This window comes from Gymnoscopelus microlampas, assembly GCF_963454915.1.
Source record: "Gymnoscopelus microlampas genome assembly, chromosome: 16".
Taxonomy (NCBI): Eukaryota; Metazoa; Chordata; class Actinopteri; order Myctophiformes; family Myctophidae; genus Gymnoscopelus; species Gymnoscopelus microlampas.
In genome coordinates, this window is record NC_139953.1 from 7,316,405 (window position 1) to 7,333,846 (window position 17,442).

The 17,442-nt window shown below is 42.9% G+C and overlaps 3 protein-coding genes across 4 annotated transcripts in view; 1 reads left to right on the plus strand and 2 right to left on the minus strand.

The window, feature by feature from the left end:
* Positions 1 to 940: 940 nt before the first annotated feature.
* LOC311062801 (N-acetyllactosaminide beta-1,3-N-acetylglucosaminyltransferase 3-like) lies at positions 941 to 2,101 on the plus strand (the record flags this gene model as incomplete). Its single annotated transcript, XM_084082019.1, has 1 exon — positions 941 to 2,101. The coding sequence occupies one exon, from the start codon at positions 941 to 943 to the stop codon at positions 2,099 to 2,101; it is 1,161 nt and encodes a 386-aa protein (XP_083938145.1).
* Positions 2,102 to 7,341: 5,240 nt separating this feature from the next.
* Positions 7,342 to 17,442, minus strand: part of LOC311063606 (N-acetyllactosaminide beta-1,3-N-acetylglucosaminyltransferase 3-like) — a 55,773-nt gene continuing 45,672 nt past the window's right edge. The window contains exon 3 of the transcript XR_014602620.1: positions 7,342 to 7,468. The gene's annotated coding sequence lies outside the window, so the exon portion shown is untranslated. The remainder of the gene's footprint in view (positions 7,469 to 17,442) is intronic.
* LOC311063605 (N-acetyllactosaminide beta-1,3-N-acetylglucosaminyltransferase 3-like) lies at positions 7,351 to 12,779 on the minus strand. 2 transcript variants are annotated; one of them, XR_014602619.1, is made up of 3 exons: positions 12,683 to 12,779; positions 8,093 to 9,415; positions 7,351 to 7,478 (listed from the first exon to the last, which is right to left on the minus strand). XR_014602619.1 is itself a non-coding variant. In XM_084083120.1 (2 exons), the coding sequence occupies exon 2, from the start codon at positions 9,403 to 9,405 to the stop codon at positions 8,188 to 8,190; it is 1,218 nt and encodes a 405-aa protein (XP_083939246.1). In that variant the 5' UTR covers positions 9,406 to 9,415; positions 12,683 to 12,779; the 3' UTR covers positions 7,461 to 8,187. The 2 variants fall into 2 exon arrangements, 1 of the variants encoding a protein (XP_083939246.1); XM_084083120.1 differs by having other exon boundaries at positions 7,461 to 9,415.

Below are 17,442 nucleotides of genomic sequence, written 5' to 3' on the forward strand. Positions count from 1 at the left end.
GAATTCTTGTGGGACGTGACACTGACTTATGGATAAGTTTGTAATATGGGCTACTATGGGAGCAATGGAGACCGCTGCGTCTCTGAGGAATCTGGTGGGGATGTTGTCAAGGCCGGTGGCCTTATTTGGCTGTAGGGCGAGGAGTTTTTTTTGCACATCAACAGTCAGTACAGGTTTGAAAGAGAAAGAATCTTTTTTAGCCCCTAGTTTCTCACGGTGCGTTTTAACAGCGGGCAACTCTGGGCGATGCCGGGCGATATCGCCCAAAAAGATAAAGAAAATCCATCTTTCATCGCCCCCCCGCCCACTTCGCCCGATCGCCGGCTCTCATAGACTTTCATTATATTGTGGGCGATGTTGCCCGGCATCGCCCGAGTGTTGCCCGCTGTTAAAACGCAGGGTCAAAGTGAGCTTGAATGTGGTCGGGGCCATACAGACCTGAATGCTGAGGGAGTTTGCTTACCAACTGGGTTGCAACTGTGGTAAAGAAACTGTTAAAACAGTCCGCTAACAATTGCTTGTCGGTAGTGAGCGAGCCACTTGAAATAATGCAAATGTTTGTAGATTTTGTCTGAATTTTTCCGTCGCAGCCTAATTGTTTTAATTATCAGATCAGTGCATACAGTGAATGGCCGTTAGTAAACTGGTATTTACATGTACAGTACTGCATTTTGACATTGTAGATTTAACGTACAATGTCAAAGCACAGTAGTACATGGCTGCATTACGTGGCTGCAGTGAGGACAGTTATGAGCATGTTATTGGGTTGATGTGTGGAATGCCTTCATGTGTGATGGTCCTCTGTCAGTCAAGACAACTGCATATGGGAAAGTATCAATCTCCGCTCACAGATTTATGATTTATTTTTTAGCAGAACAGCCTTTTCTGTGGTGAGTGTGGTGTGACATTGTTTTGTCTGTCCCATTGTAGAGTGTCGAGGATGAGAAGGAAGCTGTGTTGCAGGGTGGAGCGGATAGCCTTATTGGTGCTGCTTGGGACGTTATGCTTGATTTACGTTTTTTTCAAGAAAGAAGACATTGTCCAGGGCGTCCACCATCTTGCCAAGTATGTCCAAGTGAAAATGGGAGAACAGCTGACAGACGCTCCGACAAGGATGGAAGCTGACAGTAGAACGACAGCCGGCCATAGGACCTCCTCTCAACCTTCCTGGCCAACCTGCGAGAGGAACAAGTCCATGGCCGACAACGTGATAGGCTTCTCCTCTCTTCCCGGTCACATCCAAGACTTCCTGTACTACCGACACTGCCGTCACTTCCCACTGCTGCTGGATGTCCCTGACAACTGCGGGGGGGCCAAACGATCCGAGGATGTCTTCTTCTTGCTCGCCATTAAGAGCTCTCCCGGAAACTACGAGCGACGAGAAGTCCTACGTAAGACCTGGGGAGAGGAGAGGTCAGTGAGGGGCAAGAAGATCCGTAGGGTGTTCCTCTTGGGAACAACGGGCAGGGGGTACGAGCATAAGAGGCTGAATCGGATGCTAGAATTTGAACAACACGAGCACAGAGACATCGTGCAGTGGGACTTCAACGACTCCTTCTACAACCTCACTCTGAAGCAGTTCCTCTTCATGGAGTGGATGGACAGGAACTGTCCACATGTCCAATTCATCCTCAACGGGGATGACGACATCTTTGCCAACACAGACAACATGATGTTGTACCTGGGCACCATGGATGACAACAAGGAAGACAACAGCAAGCACCTCTTCGTTGGGCACCTAATCCAGCGCTCGGCTCCCCTCCGGGATCCATCGAGAAAATATTACATCCCTGTTCAGATGCAGAAGTCAGAATTGTACCCTCCGTACTGTTCTGGTGGGGGGTTCCTCCTGTCAGGATACACAGCCTCGGTCATATACAACATGTCCAAGACCATTACCTTTCTCCCCATTGACGATGTGTACTTTGGAATATGTTTGGCCAAAGCAGGGCTCAAACCTGCTTCCCATGTGGGTGTTAAGCCTCAAGGACTAGACGTCCCCGCACAAAGTCTAGATCACCCCTGCTTTTACAGGGAGACTCTACTGTCATGCCACCTCAGATATATGTCATGCGGCACGAAGCATGTGACCCTAACATAAAATGTGGGTTGGATTTTGGATTAGGTGTTCCTTAGTCCCACATGGTCAGTGCAGGTTTTACCATTGAAAAACTTAGGTAAGCCTCTAATTGGCTGGGCTTTAATGGAAGTCTGTTGTTGGTCCATGGTTTGTCTAAAGAGGTCTGTGGTTGGTCAATTCATATTTGTATCACTTTCTTTTTGGTCCTTTACCACTCTTTCATAGTTCTGCTCCAGAAGTTAGATGATATAATGTCCATCTAATAATCTGTCTACTGCAAGACTAGTTGTTCCTTAAATGTAAACGATGATGAAGTGCAGTCGTTCTCAAAGTGGGGTCTGGGGACCTCCACGGGTCCTTAAGGGGGTTCCAGGGGGTCCCCAGCTATGAGCCTCCTTGGCCTAATGCATAAGAGACTGGGTAAAGTTTTTTCACTCCCAACTCGTCACATATTGCAGTCCTGTAATGTTTCCTCCCCAAATCATCACTACAGAGTACTAATTGTAGCACTATCATTGGATAGTGCTTCAAATTATTTGTAGCACTATCATTGGATAGCGCTTCAAATAACATCCAAAACAGTGGGTTGAACAGTGAGCTGTGTGGCTCAGTGTGTGAAGACATTAGCTCCTGGTTCCCAATATCACAAGTTCAAATCCTACCGTGGAATCGTGGATGTCCTTTTCCTTTATTTCTTTTTATAAATATTTTTAAAATAGCAGATGTACAAGCTAACAATGCGTCACAGTAACCCATTGTGAGCTTGTAGATCTGCTATTTTCAAATGGCTGACATACATGTATATAGGGCTGAAGTGGGTACTAAGGTTGTCAAATAATAGTTCAGTAAATCAAAGTACAATGTTTGTCTCTGAGATGTAGTGGAGTAGAAGTAAAAGTAGGCCTACTGAAAATTGGAAATACTCCAGTAAGTAAGTGCAGTACTTGAGTAAATGTACTTACTTTACACCACTGACTGTATAGTTAGTTACAGACAAGAGAACATGACGTGTACAATTGTGATTGCTTTTTTTTACCATTTATAACTTTATTTTACTATTTTAATAAAGAAAACAAACTATGTTCACATCTGTGCTCCTTTATTCAATGTTTTTATATATAAATATGTGGGAGGGGAGAAGGGGGGTTTACAATAAATGGGGGGGCCATATACGAGGGGGGGTCGCAATATATGAGGGGGGGGGGGTGTCATTTACGACAGCGCTACACTACTCGGACGCTCGCGGACCCACCCGGCCCGCCAGCGCTACGCCTGGTGTGAGCTCGGCGCAGCGCGCGGTAAACGCTGATCAAGGACGGCACGTGGAGACGTCGGGTCGCGACGAGCGGACGCTCCGGTCGGCGGGGCGTGGAGACGTCGTCACACTAGAAATCTGACATGATTTGCTACCTGGGGATATATATGCATAAACAAATGAGAATATAGGCTAAGCCAGGGGTCTTCAACGTTTTCAGCTGAAGGACCCCCTAGCTGAAAGAGAGATGAAGCAGGGACCCCCACTACAAACTGTATAAATTTGTATTATCATAGATTTCATAGACCGACACCAAACCTCCAAAAATAGCCGATCTACAAGCTCACAACGCCTTGTGAGCTTGTAGATTTGCTATTTTTGGCTTAAGTTCTCTTCAGAATAGGGATAATAGGGTTCAAGTGGTTAATGTAAAACAAAACAAAAAATCAAATCACACACAGATTTGGCGGGTTCCTGTAGTAGCTCTGAGGACCCCCTAGGGGTCCCGGAACCGTGTTGAAGACCCCTGGGCAGCTGGGCTAAAACAGCAGCTTACAGATCAACAGAACACGTTCAGAACATTCCATGAATTCAAACGTGGGTCTAACGTTGCCATGTTGATACTAATTGAGTTATATGTCTCATTTAATGCCCCATATGGAGATTAATGTATTGATTTGACGGAGCTATAAATGCTAATGTGGCGTTAGCCACAATAGTAAACTTTTTTTTACATGAAATACAGCCCAAAATCCTTAAAAGACCCCGCTGACAAACACACTTAACAAATAGATTGTTGCATTATAACAATTATAAAACATTTATTTACCTCAGCCTGTCCACATTCCAGAAACATTTTCCTTTGTACAGTATTTGTAATAAACTTCAAAGACACTGTTTCTTCTTGCCTCTCATACACCAAGAATGGACGGTTAAAGCAATTGTAGCTGCTTATACTTTTAATATAGTTTACACTTTTTATTGCTGATAATGGAACAGAGCTCTCTGTGTCAGCCAGCCTGTGGTGTGTCACACTGAACTCGGTCTGCGTGGAAACACTTACCAAACATAATAAACATCTCCTTGCATCTGTGCATGGCCGCCATCTACAGGAGGCACTCGGTACTGCTTCCAATACGAATTACGAATTGTCTGAACCACACCGTGGAACAAGAGTCTCAAAATGATCCGTGCACACCCGTGCACATTAACAGCTACATTTGCGTTTATAATTTCTAAGTTGACACACAAATGTTGATACACGAGTTACAAATGTTGATATTTGAGTTACAAATCTGACAATAAGAGTTACGAATTGGACTTTACAAGTACAAATCTGTTTCATGGATACAGATAATTATGAGACTGTTCTCTCAGTCTCAAAATTACACACATCCATGCACATTGACAGCTACATTTGCGTTTATAATGTCTAAGTTGACACACAAATGTTGATATACGAGTTGTACATTTAGAGACACAAATACAAATGACTCTGCATGCATAGGTGATTTTATTTTTTACAAGTTACGAATCATATGACTAACAGCGAGGTAAAAGAGTCTCATAATTACTCACACAAATCGGGGAAAGTCACAAATAAATCTCCTTCTAAAATGTATAAGTTGACACACAAATGTTGATACACGAGTTACAAATGTTGAGATTAGACTTACAAATGTTGATATTTGAGTTACAAATGTTGATATTTGAATTACAAATCTGACAATAAGAGTTACGAATTGCACTTTAAAAGTACAAATCTGATTCACACTTACAGACTGTTTGTTACGAATTGCCTCTACGAGTATGTGGTATCCTGCCGTCCACGCCATATGTAATATCTTAAAACCACAGACTTACAGGTTTTAATGCACTATACTAATTGCCAACAACGCCATATTGTAACGTTAGTTTGATGTTCCAGAGATGTGAATAGATGTTTGAAGAATGGATTTGAGTCATCACTCCATAGTGAGGTTCGTTGCTTCGGATTTATTTCATGGAACAAACAGAGTACAAGCAGTTTTCTATGGAGACCCTGAGGTCCCCACAGGCGGCCCTTCAGCCCTGACTAGCACACTAAAGTTAGTTACATTTCAGTCCATCTTTTATAGTAGTGATTACATAGAGAATAAGAGGAGGTACGTGTTGGGTGTGTCAGCCCTGTAAGGTGAACCCCCACCTCCCCTGGCTCTCCACATTTGCAACTGTAAAGAGCCAGGAAAGGAACGGTGTCAGCCTTGATCACAAATGGATAGACGCACTGGCCCTCATTTATCAACGCGGTGTAGACCAAATAATGGGCGTACGGCGAGATCACCGCAATTTTCGGCATTTATCAATATATCCTGACGTGGGCTTTATCCTACGGTACGCTGAGATCTCACGTCTGGTCGGGACCAGTTGTTGACGTTGGCTGCACCCGTTTATTCCATCCTAGACCTGCGGAGCAGCATTGTTTGACTGTCTGAGAGGCATTGGACACCTAATCCACTCATAAATCTGTATATCTACACTAATAAATAATCCCTGTGAAAATATAACATTTTATAAAGTAATTTAAACAAACTGCTTTAACAGTCATTCAGATAAGATTGTAGATCTGTCTGTATTGAAAATAGCAGATCTACAAGCTCACAAGCCAGCAACGCGTTGTGAGCTTGTAGATCTGCTATTTTCAAAATATACGGGCGCTTTCTGCGAGAGCACTCTTCTGCGCGAGCACCGGTCTAACAGGCGGCGCTGCTGTTATATTTTCATGGCCACCGGGAGATCAGACATTTAACCCATGGTCCAACACACACCAGCCTTCATTCATTAATGTTCTCTCCAGGCTATCTCTCATTAATGCGGAGCGGGACGGGACTCGCCCGTCCGACGGTCCGAGTCTCACTGGGAAATGGGAATAGCCTACATGAGGGCTTTATTTTAGTGTAACTCGAACGCGCACTGCTCGGTATGGGTTAAATACATTAATCTACAAAAGTATTCCATTCATGCCGATGTGATTGGTATCATAATACTGTATGTCATTCATGTAGGCTACAAGCCTACGTGACAATACGCTACGGGCGTGTGTGTGTGTGTGTGTGTGTGTGTGAGAGAGAGAGAGAGAGAGAGAGCGAGAGAGGCGTGTGCGTGTGCGGCGAGGCCAGCGGGGGGGGGGGGGGGCTGTTTCTTATTGGCTTTTCATGTCTTTGGTCGTATTCTGGTTCGTCTTCATGTCGTAAAATCGGGGCGTTTTGAGAATATTTATGGGCCGTGTTATTTAAATGACGCTCGTTTCAGCCGTGACATTTATCAACGCTGGGACCAAGTGTAAGCTCGGATCAGCTGTGTAGGATGCGTTGATAAATGTGACTTCGACGTTGGTGTACGCCGAATATATGGAAAAATATACGGCGGTTTATACGCTGCGTTGATAAATGAGGGCCACTGTCTCCAAGATAAGACAATAGTCAATGCTAATTGTACCCCCACCCAGCCAGGCTCGCAACCACCCACAATACACTCTTCTGTCTGCAGCTTACTTGTGAAGTGAAGTCATCTTACATCTATGAAATATACTACAAGTACAAATCTGTTTTACGGATACAGATAATTAAGAGTCTATTCTGATTCCATACGCAAAAAAATAAAGGAAAAGGACATCCACGATTCCACAGTAGGATTTGAACCTGTGATATTGGGAACCAGGAGCTAATGTCTTCACACACTGAGCCACACAGCTCACTGTTCAACCCACTGTTTTGGATGTTATTTGAAGCGCTATCCAATGGTAGTGCTACAAATAGTACTCTATAGTGATGATTTGGGGAGGAAACATTACAGGACTGCAATATGTGACGAGTTGGGAGTGAAAAAACTTTACCCAGTCTCTTATGCATTAGGCCAAGGAGGCTCATAGCTGGGGACCCCCTGGAACCCCGTAAAGGACCCCTGGAGGTCCCCAGACCCCACTTTGAGAACGACTGCACTTCATTATCGTTTACATTTAAGGAACAACTAGTCTCGCAGTAGACAGATTATTAGATGGACATTATAACATCTAACATCTGGGGCACAACTATGAAAGAGTGATAAAGGACCAAAAATAAAGTGAAAAAAATATGAATTGACCAACCACAGACCTCTTTAGCCCTGTAGAACCTGAACTATGAAGGAAAGGTCAGAAAATTCCAAAATTTTGCATCTTAAAACATTTTTGATTTTTTTTTAATTTTTTTTTAACATAACATATTAGATACAAGGGGTATTACAAGGGGTATTTCAAGTCGGTTTTAACATTACAAAAAAAAATATTACATTTCTTTTAGACCTGTAGTATCAAATATGATACAAATCGTAAAGGACTATAGACCTGTAGTATCAAATATGATACAAACACTTTTGACATCATAAAAAACAAACTCAAATGCTACATTTTGAGAGCTCATAAGTGCATTCAAGTTATCCAACACTTACTTCAAAATATTAGTAAAGATATACTAGGAAAACTTACCAGAACTGCTTAAAAAAGAATTGTTTGTTAGTAGTGCATCAACCTCTCCTGTTTAGTTGATGGCAGCCATTTTGGGTCAGACCACCTGAGGCTCTGTAACTACCTGCAGTGCAAATGGTATGGTCCAGGGGGAAGTGTGGATGTGTCAGATATGATACAGGTTCTTGTTCCAAGTATCGATTACACTGATTTGTTAAAACATCAGTGTAATGTGTGTATCATATATGATACGTTTGGTGATATAGGGTTAGACAAACCCTGGACCAACAACAGACTTCCATTAAAGCCCAGCCAATCAGAGGCTTACCTAATTGTTTCAATGGTAAAACTTGGACTGACCATGTGGGACTAAGGAACACCTAATCCAAAATCCAACCCACATTTTAGGTTAGGGTCAAATGCCTCGTGCCACATGACATATATCTGAGATGGCATGAACCTATGTACCAGTAGAGTCTCCCTGTAAAAGCAGGGGTGATATGGATCTAGACTTTGTGCGGGGACGTTTAGTCCTAAAGGCTTAACACCCGGATGGGAAGCAGGTTTGAGCCCTGCTTTGGCCAAACACATTCCAAAGTACACATCGTCAATTGGGAGAAAGGTAATGGTCTTGGACATGTTGTATATTACCAAGGCTGTGTATCCTGACAGGAGGAACCCCCCACCAGAACAGTATGGAGGGTACGATTCTGACTTCTGCACCTGAACAGGGATGTAATATTTGCTCGATGGATCCCGGACGGGACCCGCGCCCTCGTTTAGGTTCCCAACGAAGAGGTGCTTGCTGTTGTCTTCCTTGTTGTCATCCATGGTGCCCAGGAGGTACAACATCATGTTGTCTGTGTTGGCAAAGATGTCGTCATCCCCGTTGAGGATGAATTGGACATGTGGACAGTTCCTGTCCATCCACTCCATGAAGAGGAACTGCTTCAGAGTGAGGTTGTAGAAGGAGTCGTTGAAGTCCCACTGCACGATGTCTCTGTGCTCGTGTTGTTCAAATTCTAGCATCCGATTCAGCCTCTTATGCTCGTACCCCCTGCCCGTTGTTCCCAAGAGGAACACCCTACGGATCTTCTTGCCCCTCTCTGACCTCTCCTCTCCCCAGGTCTTACGTAGGACTTCTCGTTGCTCGTAGTTTCCGGGAGAGCTCTTAATGGCGAGCAAGAAGAAGACATCCTCGGATCGTTTGGCCCCCCCGCATTTGTCAGGGACATCCAGCAGCAGTGGGAAGTGACGGCAGTGTCGGTAGTACAGGAAGTCTTGGATGTGACCGGGAAGAGAGGAGAAGCCTGTCACGTTGTCGGCCATGGACTTGTTCCTCTCGCAGGTTGGCCAGGAAGGTTGAGAGGAGGTCCTATGGCCGGCTGTCGTTCTGCTGTCAGCTTCCATCCTTGTCGGAGCGTCTGTCGGCTGTTCTCCCATTTTCACTTGGACATACTTGGTAAGATGGTGGACGCCCTGGACGATGTCTTCAATGTTGAAAAGCATAACGTAAATCAAGCATAACGTCCCAAGCAGCACCAAAAAGGCTATCCGCTCCACCCTGCAACACAGCTTCCTTGTCATCCTCGACACTCTACAATGGGACAGACAAAACAATGTCACACCACACTCACCACAGAAAAGGCTGTTCTGCCAGTCAAACCAGTATTGTGCCCCTACCGGTTTTCCAGTTGATGTAGTAATACAGGTATGCTGCTGAATGAATCAAAATGAGAGGTGTTGCTATGGGCCTGTATTTCTTCATTAGTGAGGTGTCTAGATCAGTGGTTCTCAAACATTTTAGTTTCAAGGACCCATACAACTCTTGAGGGTCTACAAATGGAACCTTGAACCTCACTTTGAGAACCACTGGTCTAGATTATTATTTTTTTAACAGTGGCTTGATGATGACCATTTTTTATTATTGTTTTGGCAGAGAAGAAGCCTTGCATTTCTCAGTTCCAAAATATATCTTTATAGACGTCATGTCATAATGAACATGGAGATTTGGTTTTACACTACAAGGAAGCTACAATGTGCTGAACTTGCAATAAACAGTGGAAGCATATGTCGAGTGCAAATGTTATTGTTTTCTTAATGTTAATGTTTGTCCTGCACCTGGATACTACATTGGGTGTCTCTTATTTACATGTCTTTCATGATTGTTCTCTTTGGGTCCAGCCTTAAATGTTTTGTGGATGTGTGTGACTATTATGAGCTTGTTGATGTGGAAGCAATTTCAATAAGCATCCATTGATTCTATTCTAACTTAACCCATTAAGACCGGGAACGCATCAGTGTCATTTTTAGCGGTGCCAACCGCTCTATACGTGGCTTTTGACTTTTGTATGTCCGTCCGTCCGTCCGTCCGTCCGGCCGGCCGGCGGTTTCAGCACGGGATGAGCACGGCAAAGAAGCAAACAGCTATAACTTCAGTTTGCAGCATGCCACCAAGTCCAAATTTGGTATGTGGACTTAGACCACCAATAGGGACGAGCATGAATTGATGACGTTATCAAAAAGGGGTCCAGGGACCCCCAGCGCCCGTATGAGCACGGGATGAGCACGGGATTTTAAACAGCTATAACTCCAGTTTGCAGCATGCCACCAAATCCACATTTGGTATGTGGACTTAGACCACCAATAGGCACGAGCATGAATTGATGAAGTTATCAAAGAGGGGTCCAGGGACCCCCCGCGCCCGTATGAGCACGGGATGAGCACGGGATTTTAAACAGCTATAACTCCAGTTTGCAGCATGCCACCAAGTCCACATTTGGTATGTGGACTTAGACCACCAATAGGCACGAGCATGAATTGATGAAGTTATCAAAGAGGGGTCCAGGGACCCCCCGCGCCCGCATGAGCACGGGATGAGCACGGGATTTTAAACAGCTATAACTCCAGTTTGCAGCATGCCACCAAGTCCACATTTGGTATGTGGACTTAGACCACCAATAGGGACCAGCATGAATTGCTGAAGCCCCGCCCCCTCTGTCTTCCCATTGGCTGGCCTTCAAACAGCCATAACTCAAGTTCGCAGCATGCTATGGAGTACAAATTTTGTACATGGACTAAAGCCAGCAATAGGGACTAACTGTCATTACTTAAGCCCCGCCCCCTCTGTCTGCCCATTGGCTGGGCTTTAAACAGCCATCATTCCAGTTTGCAGCATGCTCCCAAGTACAAATTTGGTAAGTGGACTCAGACCACCAATAGGGACGAACTGAAATGAGTTAAGGCCCGCCCCAAAGGCACCGCTTCCTTCACACAGGGTGTGATTTTTTTAATTTCTTTGGCTATTCAAAAGTAGCAGATGTACAAGCTCATAGCGCTACGTGCTTGTAGATCTGATATTTTTTGAAAAATAGTGAACATTTTGGCAAATCTTTGAATATATATTTTTAAGCAAACATTTTTTAACTCTGTTACAACCTCTGGGGGTCCCTGGAACAAAATGTTTGAGATGGGGGTCCAAAACATATATATATAATAGACATTTGGAGAATCCCCAGAAGCAAAGATTTGAGTTACAAATGTTCGCTTTAAATATATATATATTCAAAGATTTGCACAAGATGTTCACGATTTTTCCAAATAATAGCAGATCTACAAGCTCATAGCGCGGCACTCGGTGCCCCGCGATGAGCTTTTATATCTGCTATTTTTGAGTAGCCCAAAGACATCTTAAAATGACACAGATGCATTCCCGGTCTTAATGAGTTGGCCGGTGAAACTGGCATTTTAACCAAACATCCGTAAACCTGTGTGCATGTGCATTCACTTTTAAAAGAAAAAGATCTCGTACATCTACTATTATCAGGTGCACGACAAAGTGACCAAAGCAGGTAAAAATACACACAATGTAAAAGTAACTTAATCCCAGTGAATAGTTTGTTCATGCTTTGACAGACAGGTCTTCTTCTGAAGTAGACATGTTTGTCGAAACAGACTGCGAGGAAGTTATTTTACAGTGCGTGCGGACTTGTTTAACAGCATGGCTTTTACAGACTATTACTATTCTGCCCTGCCAAGGCAGAGTGCAGTAACTACGAAAACAAAAATCACTGAAAAATGGGTTTAAAAGTGATTCAACTGGTCAGCCAATGAGATATCGGCATATAAGTAATATTACACTAATTGTACATCTGTTCTTGAGGTAATTGTTTATCCCCCAACATCACAAAGGCTAATTTGACCTTTGGGATACCCAAATAAGTCGGTGTGTCCAAAAACGTAGTTACTGCTCTTTGGCTTGGCAGGGCAGAATTACTATCAAGTAAATTTAGATTACCGGACATTTACTTGTAACAGAGTATTTCTACATTGCAGTATTGATACTTTTACTTAAGTAAAATATTTGAGTACTTTTTCCACCACTGCCTACATGGCTGGACTGGAGGCTCAAGTGGAACTTTCTTAGAGCTGTCATTTCTGTAGAAAACGGGAACTAGGCTACATGGCCATAGTGTAATTTTACATCATACACTGACAACAACTTAATTTATGCTTCTTCTATTTTCCATAAATGTCATGAAGTTTTACGTACTGTCCTGTCCTTAATATTTGTAATTGCGAAATAATATATTTTTTAAAGATTAGACAGTATAGGTATATTTTGAAGAAGTCAATTCCGACTGTATACAATTAATAATAAGTCTTAAGAAATACACTGACATTATGTTGTTTTGACATTGTGTGATCGTAGAGATCATTATAGGCTACAGTCAGAATAGCCTCATTAATTGTCGTCATCTCATCATCACCTTTCCAAATGAATTGGAACATAATCTGCCTCTTCTCCTGACAGATTAAACTAGATTATAGCACGTTAAATAGTTGTAAAGAGACTCGTCCTTACCATTCACAATGTTTAGTGGTCCAGAAGGTGTTGTTCCTCTGTAAGCTTATATGTATAAAGTCAGCATAATGATTGTGTGCATGTGTCGTTATCAAGTGCTAACCACTGTATGTCACGTGTCATATTGTAGTAGTGCTTGTGCTTCACGTGTTGTAGTCATCCAACAGACAACACACACACGTGCGTTTACTCCTGCCGGCCTGTCATACAATAATCACAGTATGCAAGGCATGCAGTGCTAGAATCAACAATGTAATTGCAACTACTTTGAACGTCAATCGACATTTGAAGAAGGTGCACATAAACAGGTTAGTCGATCCAGATATAAGTGACATAAGCTAATGCTACAAGAAAACTACTCTTCTATGGCCATGCATGCAGTAATCTGCCAATGTTACAAACCTGCAATCAGCAATGTTTTAGGCAGGGAGGGACTGAGAGGGGGGGGGGTGAAATTAATAATAAATTAGTTTAATCTGTAATTAATGTTTTATGATATCTGTTAAACCCATTAAGACATGAGGCCGATTCTACAAATGTCAGACACACACAAACAGTTTTCTGAAAACTATATCAGAGGTGCTCAAACATTTTTCATGTCAAGGTTTATATGTATTTTATATGTTATATGTATTTGGCCACCGACCCCCATCTCAAAACATTTTGTTCCAGGGACCCCCAGAACACCCAATAGCCAATTGTCAAATATTACATAATAAATACTACATACACAATAGGCAAACATTGTGAAAATAGCCGATCTACAAGCTAGCTTGTAGTTCGCCTATTTTCACAATATTTATCTGTGGAACCGTGAGTGCATGTATGATGACATCTCTGCTGTACCTACCGCCAGTGTTCATTGAAGTTCACCCCATTCTCAGTCTGTGGATCCAGCAAGTATTTGATGAAATGCTGGAAGCTTGGGTTCATCTTCAGCTTCATCAGCCGTCGCTGGCACCTTTCCAGACACATTACCAACGCACCATGACAGAGCCATAATTCTGGTTAAAAGGCTGATTGGGCCTTCCACACACACACGCACACGCACACGCACACGCACACGCACACACACACACACACACACACACACACACACACACTTAAAGGGAATTTTGTTTGGACCACGGTTTTCTTATCTTTTCTATGATGTTATGATATCTTAGGATGAATGGTACAGTAGAAAAATGTCATAACTCCATCGCGTTTCTTTTTTTAGATCCGACGTAGAGATTGAGATTTCAATCTCGTCTAGCGAGACTTCCGTTTCTTTTTTCCCCCTTTTTTTTTTGCATAGTGTTCTGTCACTATGAACATCAGATCTCACCAAAAATAAACAAAATAACATTTGTTTACATTAACATTTACTTTAACATTGCCAAGGTTAATGTACAGATACACATTTGTACCCAGTGAGTAAAATATACTGTCAGAGTTGATAAACAAATTCATGAATTTGCATTGATTAGTGAGTCAGCAGTGTGTGTGTGTGTGTGCGTGTGCGGGCAGGGGTGATGGCCTCCATAAGATGGATCTGAGGGCGGAACACACACACGTTGCATGATGAGCTATATCTAGAAACGTCAGAGGCAATGTTTGACATGTTTGACATGTTTTGATGCATTCCAAATAATGTAAGGAGTGTTGCATTCTTCCCTATTATGTGCAGAAACCGGTTTATTAATTGCAGGGTACAGCAAAGTGTAACATGACTGTACACGAATGCGTGCACAATGCGCATGCCTCCCATGCAACTCTCTCTCTCTCTCTCTCTCTCTCTGTCTCTCTCTCTGTCTCTCTCTCTCTCTCTCTCTCAATGCATGGGTGTATTACAGGAGATAATAAAATACCTTTCGATCTACTTAGATAACACCCAATGCAAATTCATTCATATTAACATACAATAGTTTTCTTTGACATTTTCTACGACCATTTTTTTGATAATGATATAATAATATAATATATTATAATATAATATAATGTTTAGACTGATGATAGGTTATTGGTTTATCTGTGACCGTAGATTACTGAGACACTGCACTGTCTCTATGCATCTGATGTATTACCTCAAGTTATCTTGCTTACTGTAAATCACGTCTGCTAAATGCCAAAATTGTAAATTGTAATTTGGCTTTTGTAATTTGCCTAAAATGTCCTAGTTTTGTGTTTGTGAAATAGCCTTATTTATTACTAAATAAAATAATAGGCCTGGGGGGGTAAAAGTAAAATCCTGCCGGCACCAAATTCCTCAGGGCCAGCACTGCAAATTTTCAAGTGATATATTTACAAATACACAAATATCCCAACACCACAATCAGAGAGCCGCGCGCCTTTGGAACCTGAACCTTTTAGGAACAACTCACGGCCAAAGCACTGGTCCACTTCTCTCCCAACTTGCTACAAAAATCGCTCATGCAAAACTATATAAGCACTTCTACTTTATTTTATTTTCTAATAATCATAAAGTGCAATATATTTCAGCTCGCAATTTACTTCCGCTTGGTCCGTTTTAAACAGCCATTCATCTGCGACACAGTGAGCACCCTTTGACGGGAGGGAGAGAGAGAGAGGGGTGAGAGAGAGAGCGAGGGAGGGAGGGAGGGAGGGAGGGGGAGAGAGAGAGAGAGAGAGAGCGACCCCAGGGGATCTATGTGGGACCAAGGTGGGTCCCCACTGGGTTGCCCATGTGGGCTTTAGGTGGGTTCTACCTGGGCCCTAGGTGGGCCCCAACTAGGCAAGTCTACAGTATGTGGGACTGAGGTGGGTCCCAACTGGGACTGGGCCCTAGGTGGAACCCAACTAGGCTATTCTATGTGGTACCGAACCTTATTCGACAGACAGGGGGACAGACACACATGGGACAGAGAAAGAGGGGAGCACAGGACACTCAGCAGTGCCATGTACTCTGATTATAAGCGGATTTTCCTTACTTTTCACCACAGTGTTGCCATGTCCAAAAATGATAAGCGACTTCGCCCTACTTTCACACAATACTCTCGCTCTCACTGTGAGGTGGCTGCAAGTTGGATCTGCGACGCGAAGTGTACGACGCGTCACGCTAGATGTCAGGGCCGCGCAGTGGCCCGAACGTCTAGTTTTTTAAAATCAGAACAGTTTTATTTAACTACCAGCAAGTCTTCTATCTGTGGCAAACAGACTCTTGTAATCTTAGTGGTGATTTGATTTGATTGATTTAATTTCTTGCAACCAACAAACAAATAAGGTTAAAATGACAAACAAGGATTTTTTTAAATGCAGTATTGTCATAGACTTATTTACACTGTGGGTCCCCTAGATTGTGTTCTATAAACGTTTCGGATGTTTGCCAGGAGTTTGTTGATTACCACATGTATTAAAGTTGAAGTTGGTCTGTTCCAAATGCTTTAACCACAGAAGCTGTGCCCAGAGTGCGCACCTTTGATCAAAGTTAGGTGCTTTCGCATACAACTATTGTGACACTGCATTCAATAAAAGTCATCATCAACAGAGAAGCCTGTTCACCTGAATGGAAACCACAATTATTACAAATATTAAAAAACCGAACCCCCCCCCCCTCCCCGTTGACAAAACCGGACCAAAGTGCTTGCGCTGAATTTTGGTCCCAGCCCGCCCCTGGTCAGAGGCGAGGCTTAGTATGTTTGACATTTCAAATCTGTTTCAAAATGCAATTAACTCGAACCTGTATTGTTAGAAGGATGCATTCCAGATAATTATTTAATTATTTTATTTGAGTGGTGCCTTCTTCCCTACATATGTGCCGAAACCGGTTTATTAATTTCACGGTACAACAAAGTATGGGCTCTGTGTGGGCGTGTTTACACGTGCGTTTGGATAAAAAGCAGTGAGCGCACTGGCCAATACAAACGAATACGCGAGTGCGCTCCCGGTGTGCATTTCCGAACGCACCCTATAGCCTATACTTTTAGGTGGCGGTCTTATTATACACCAACTCTCGTGAGGGATAGTTTTGCTATTGGGAACCTTTAGGTGGTGGTCTCCCACCGACACCAAATCTCGTGAGGGTGTTCTTTCTTATGGGGGTGACCGCTGGCTCCTCTCCTCGCCACCCGGTCTCCTTCAATAAAAGTCATCATCAACATAGGAACCTGTTCACCTGAAAAATAGCATCCCTGGTAGAACAGGATCTCCTCCTGTGCTCAAGTAAAAACGGCTTAGTAGCCTATGTTTGACCCACCTACACCAAATCTCGCGAGGGTGTTCTTTCTTATATGGGGGTGACCGCTGGCTCCTCTCCTCGTCTTCTCCTCACTCAACAGACCAGGCAACAACAAAGGACTGTCCTCGATGCAGCATGAAGCTCATCCTAAATGTAAGTGAATGCATATATTATATATATATATATATATTTAGGCTACAGCAAATTATATAGATCTACCCAGATCTGTGATGTTTTCTTTAGGTTGGTTCTTCTGAGCAGGGGTCATCAACATGTCCGTACACGGACAAACGTGTCCGTGGCAAGACTTGTCTATGTCCGTGGCCCATTTTATTTTATTTATTTAAAAAATATATATAGTCTATATATTTTTTTTCATGATAATGTAAAAACATACTAAATACTCACAATCTAATCTTTGAATTCAAATTGGTTTGAATAATTTTGGTGACTCATAAAATGAGCAAGATGACATGCTCATTAATATGTTGCAGGAGATTTGTGGTATTGTACATGGTACTGTACATTATTGCATCAGGTGAGGACAAGACAGAAGTAATGTTTGATAATAGCTACCTTAATT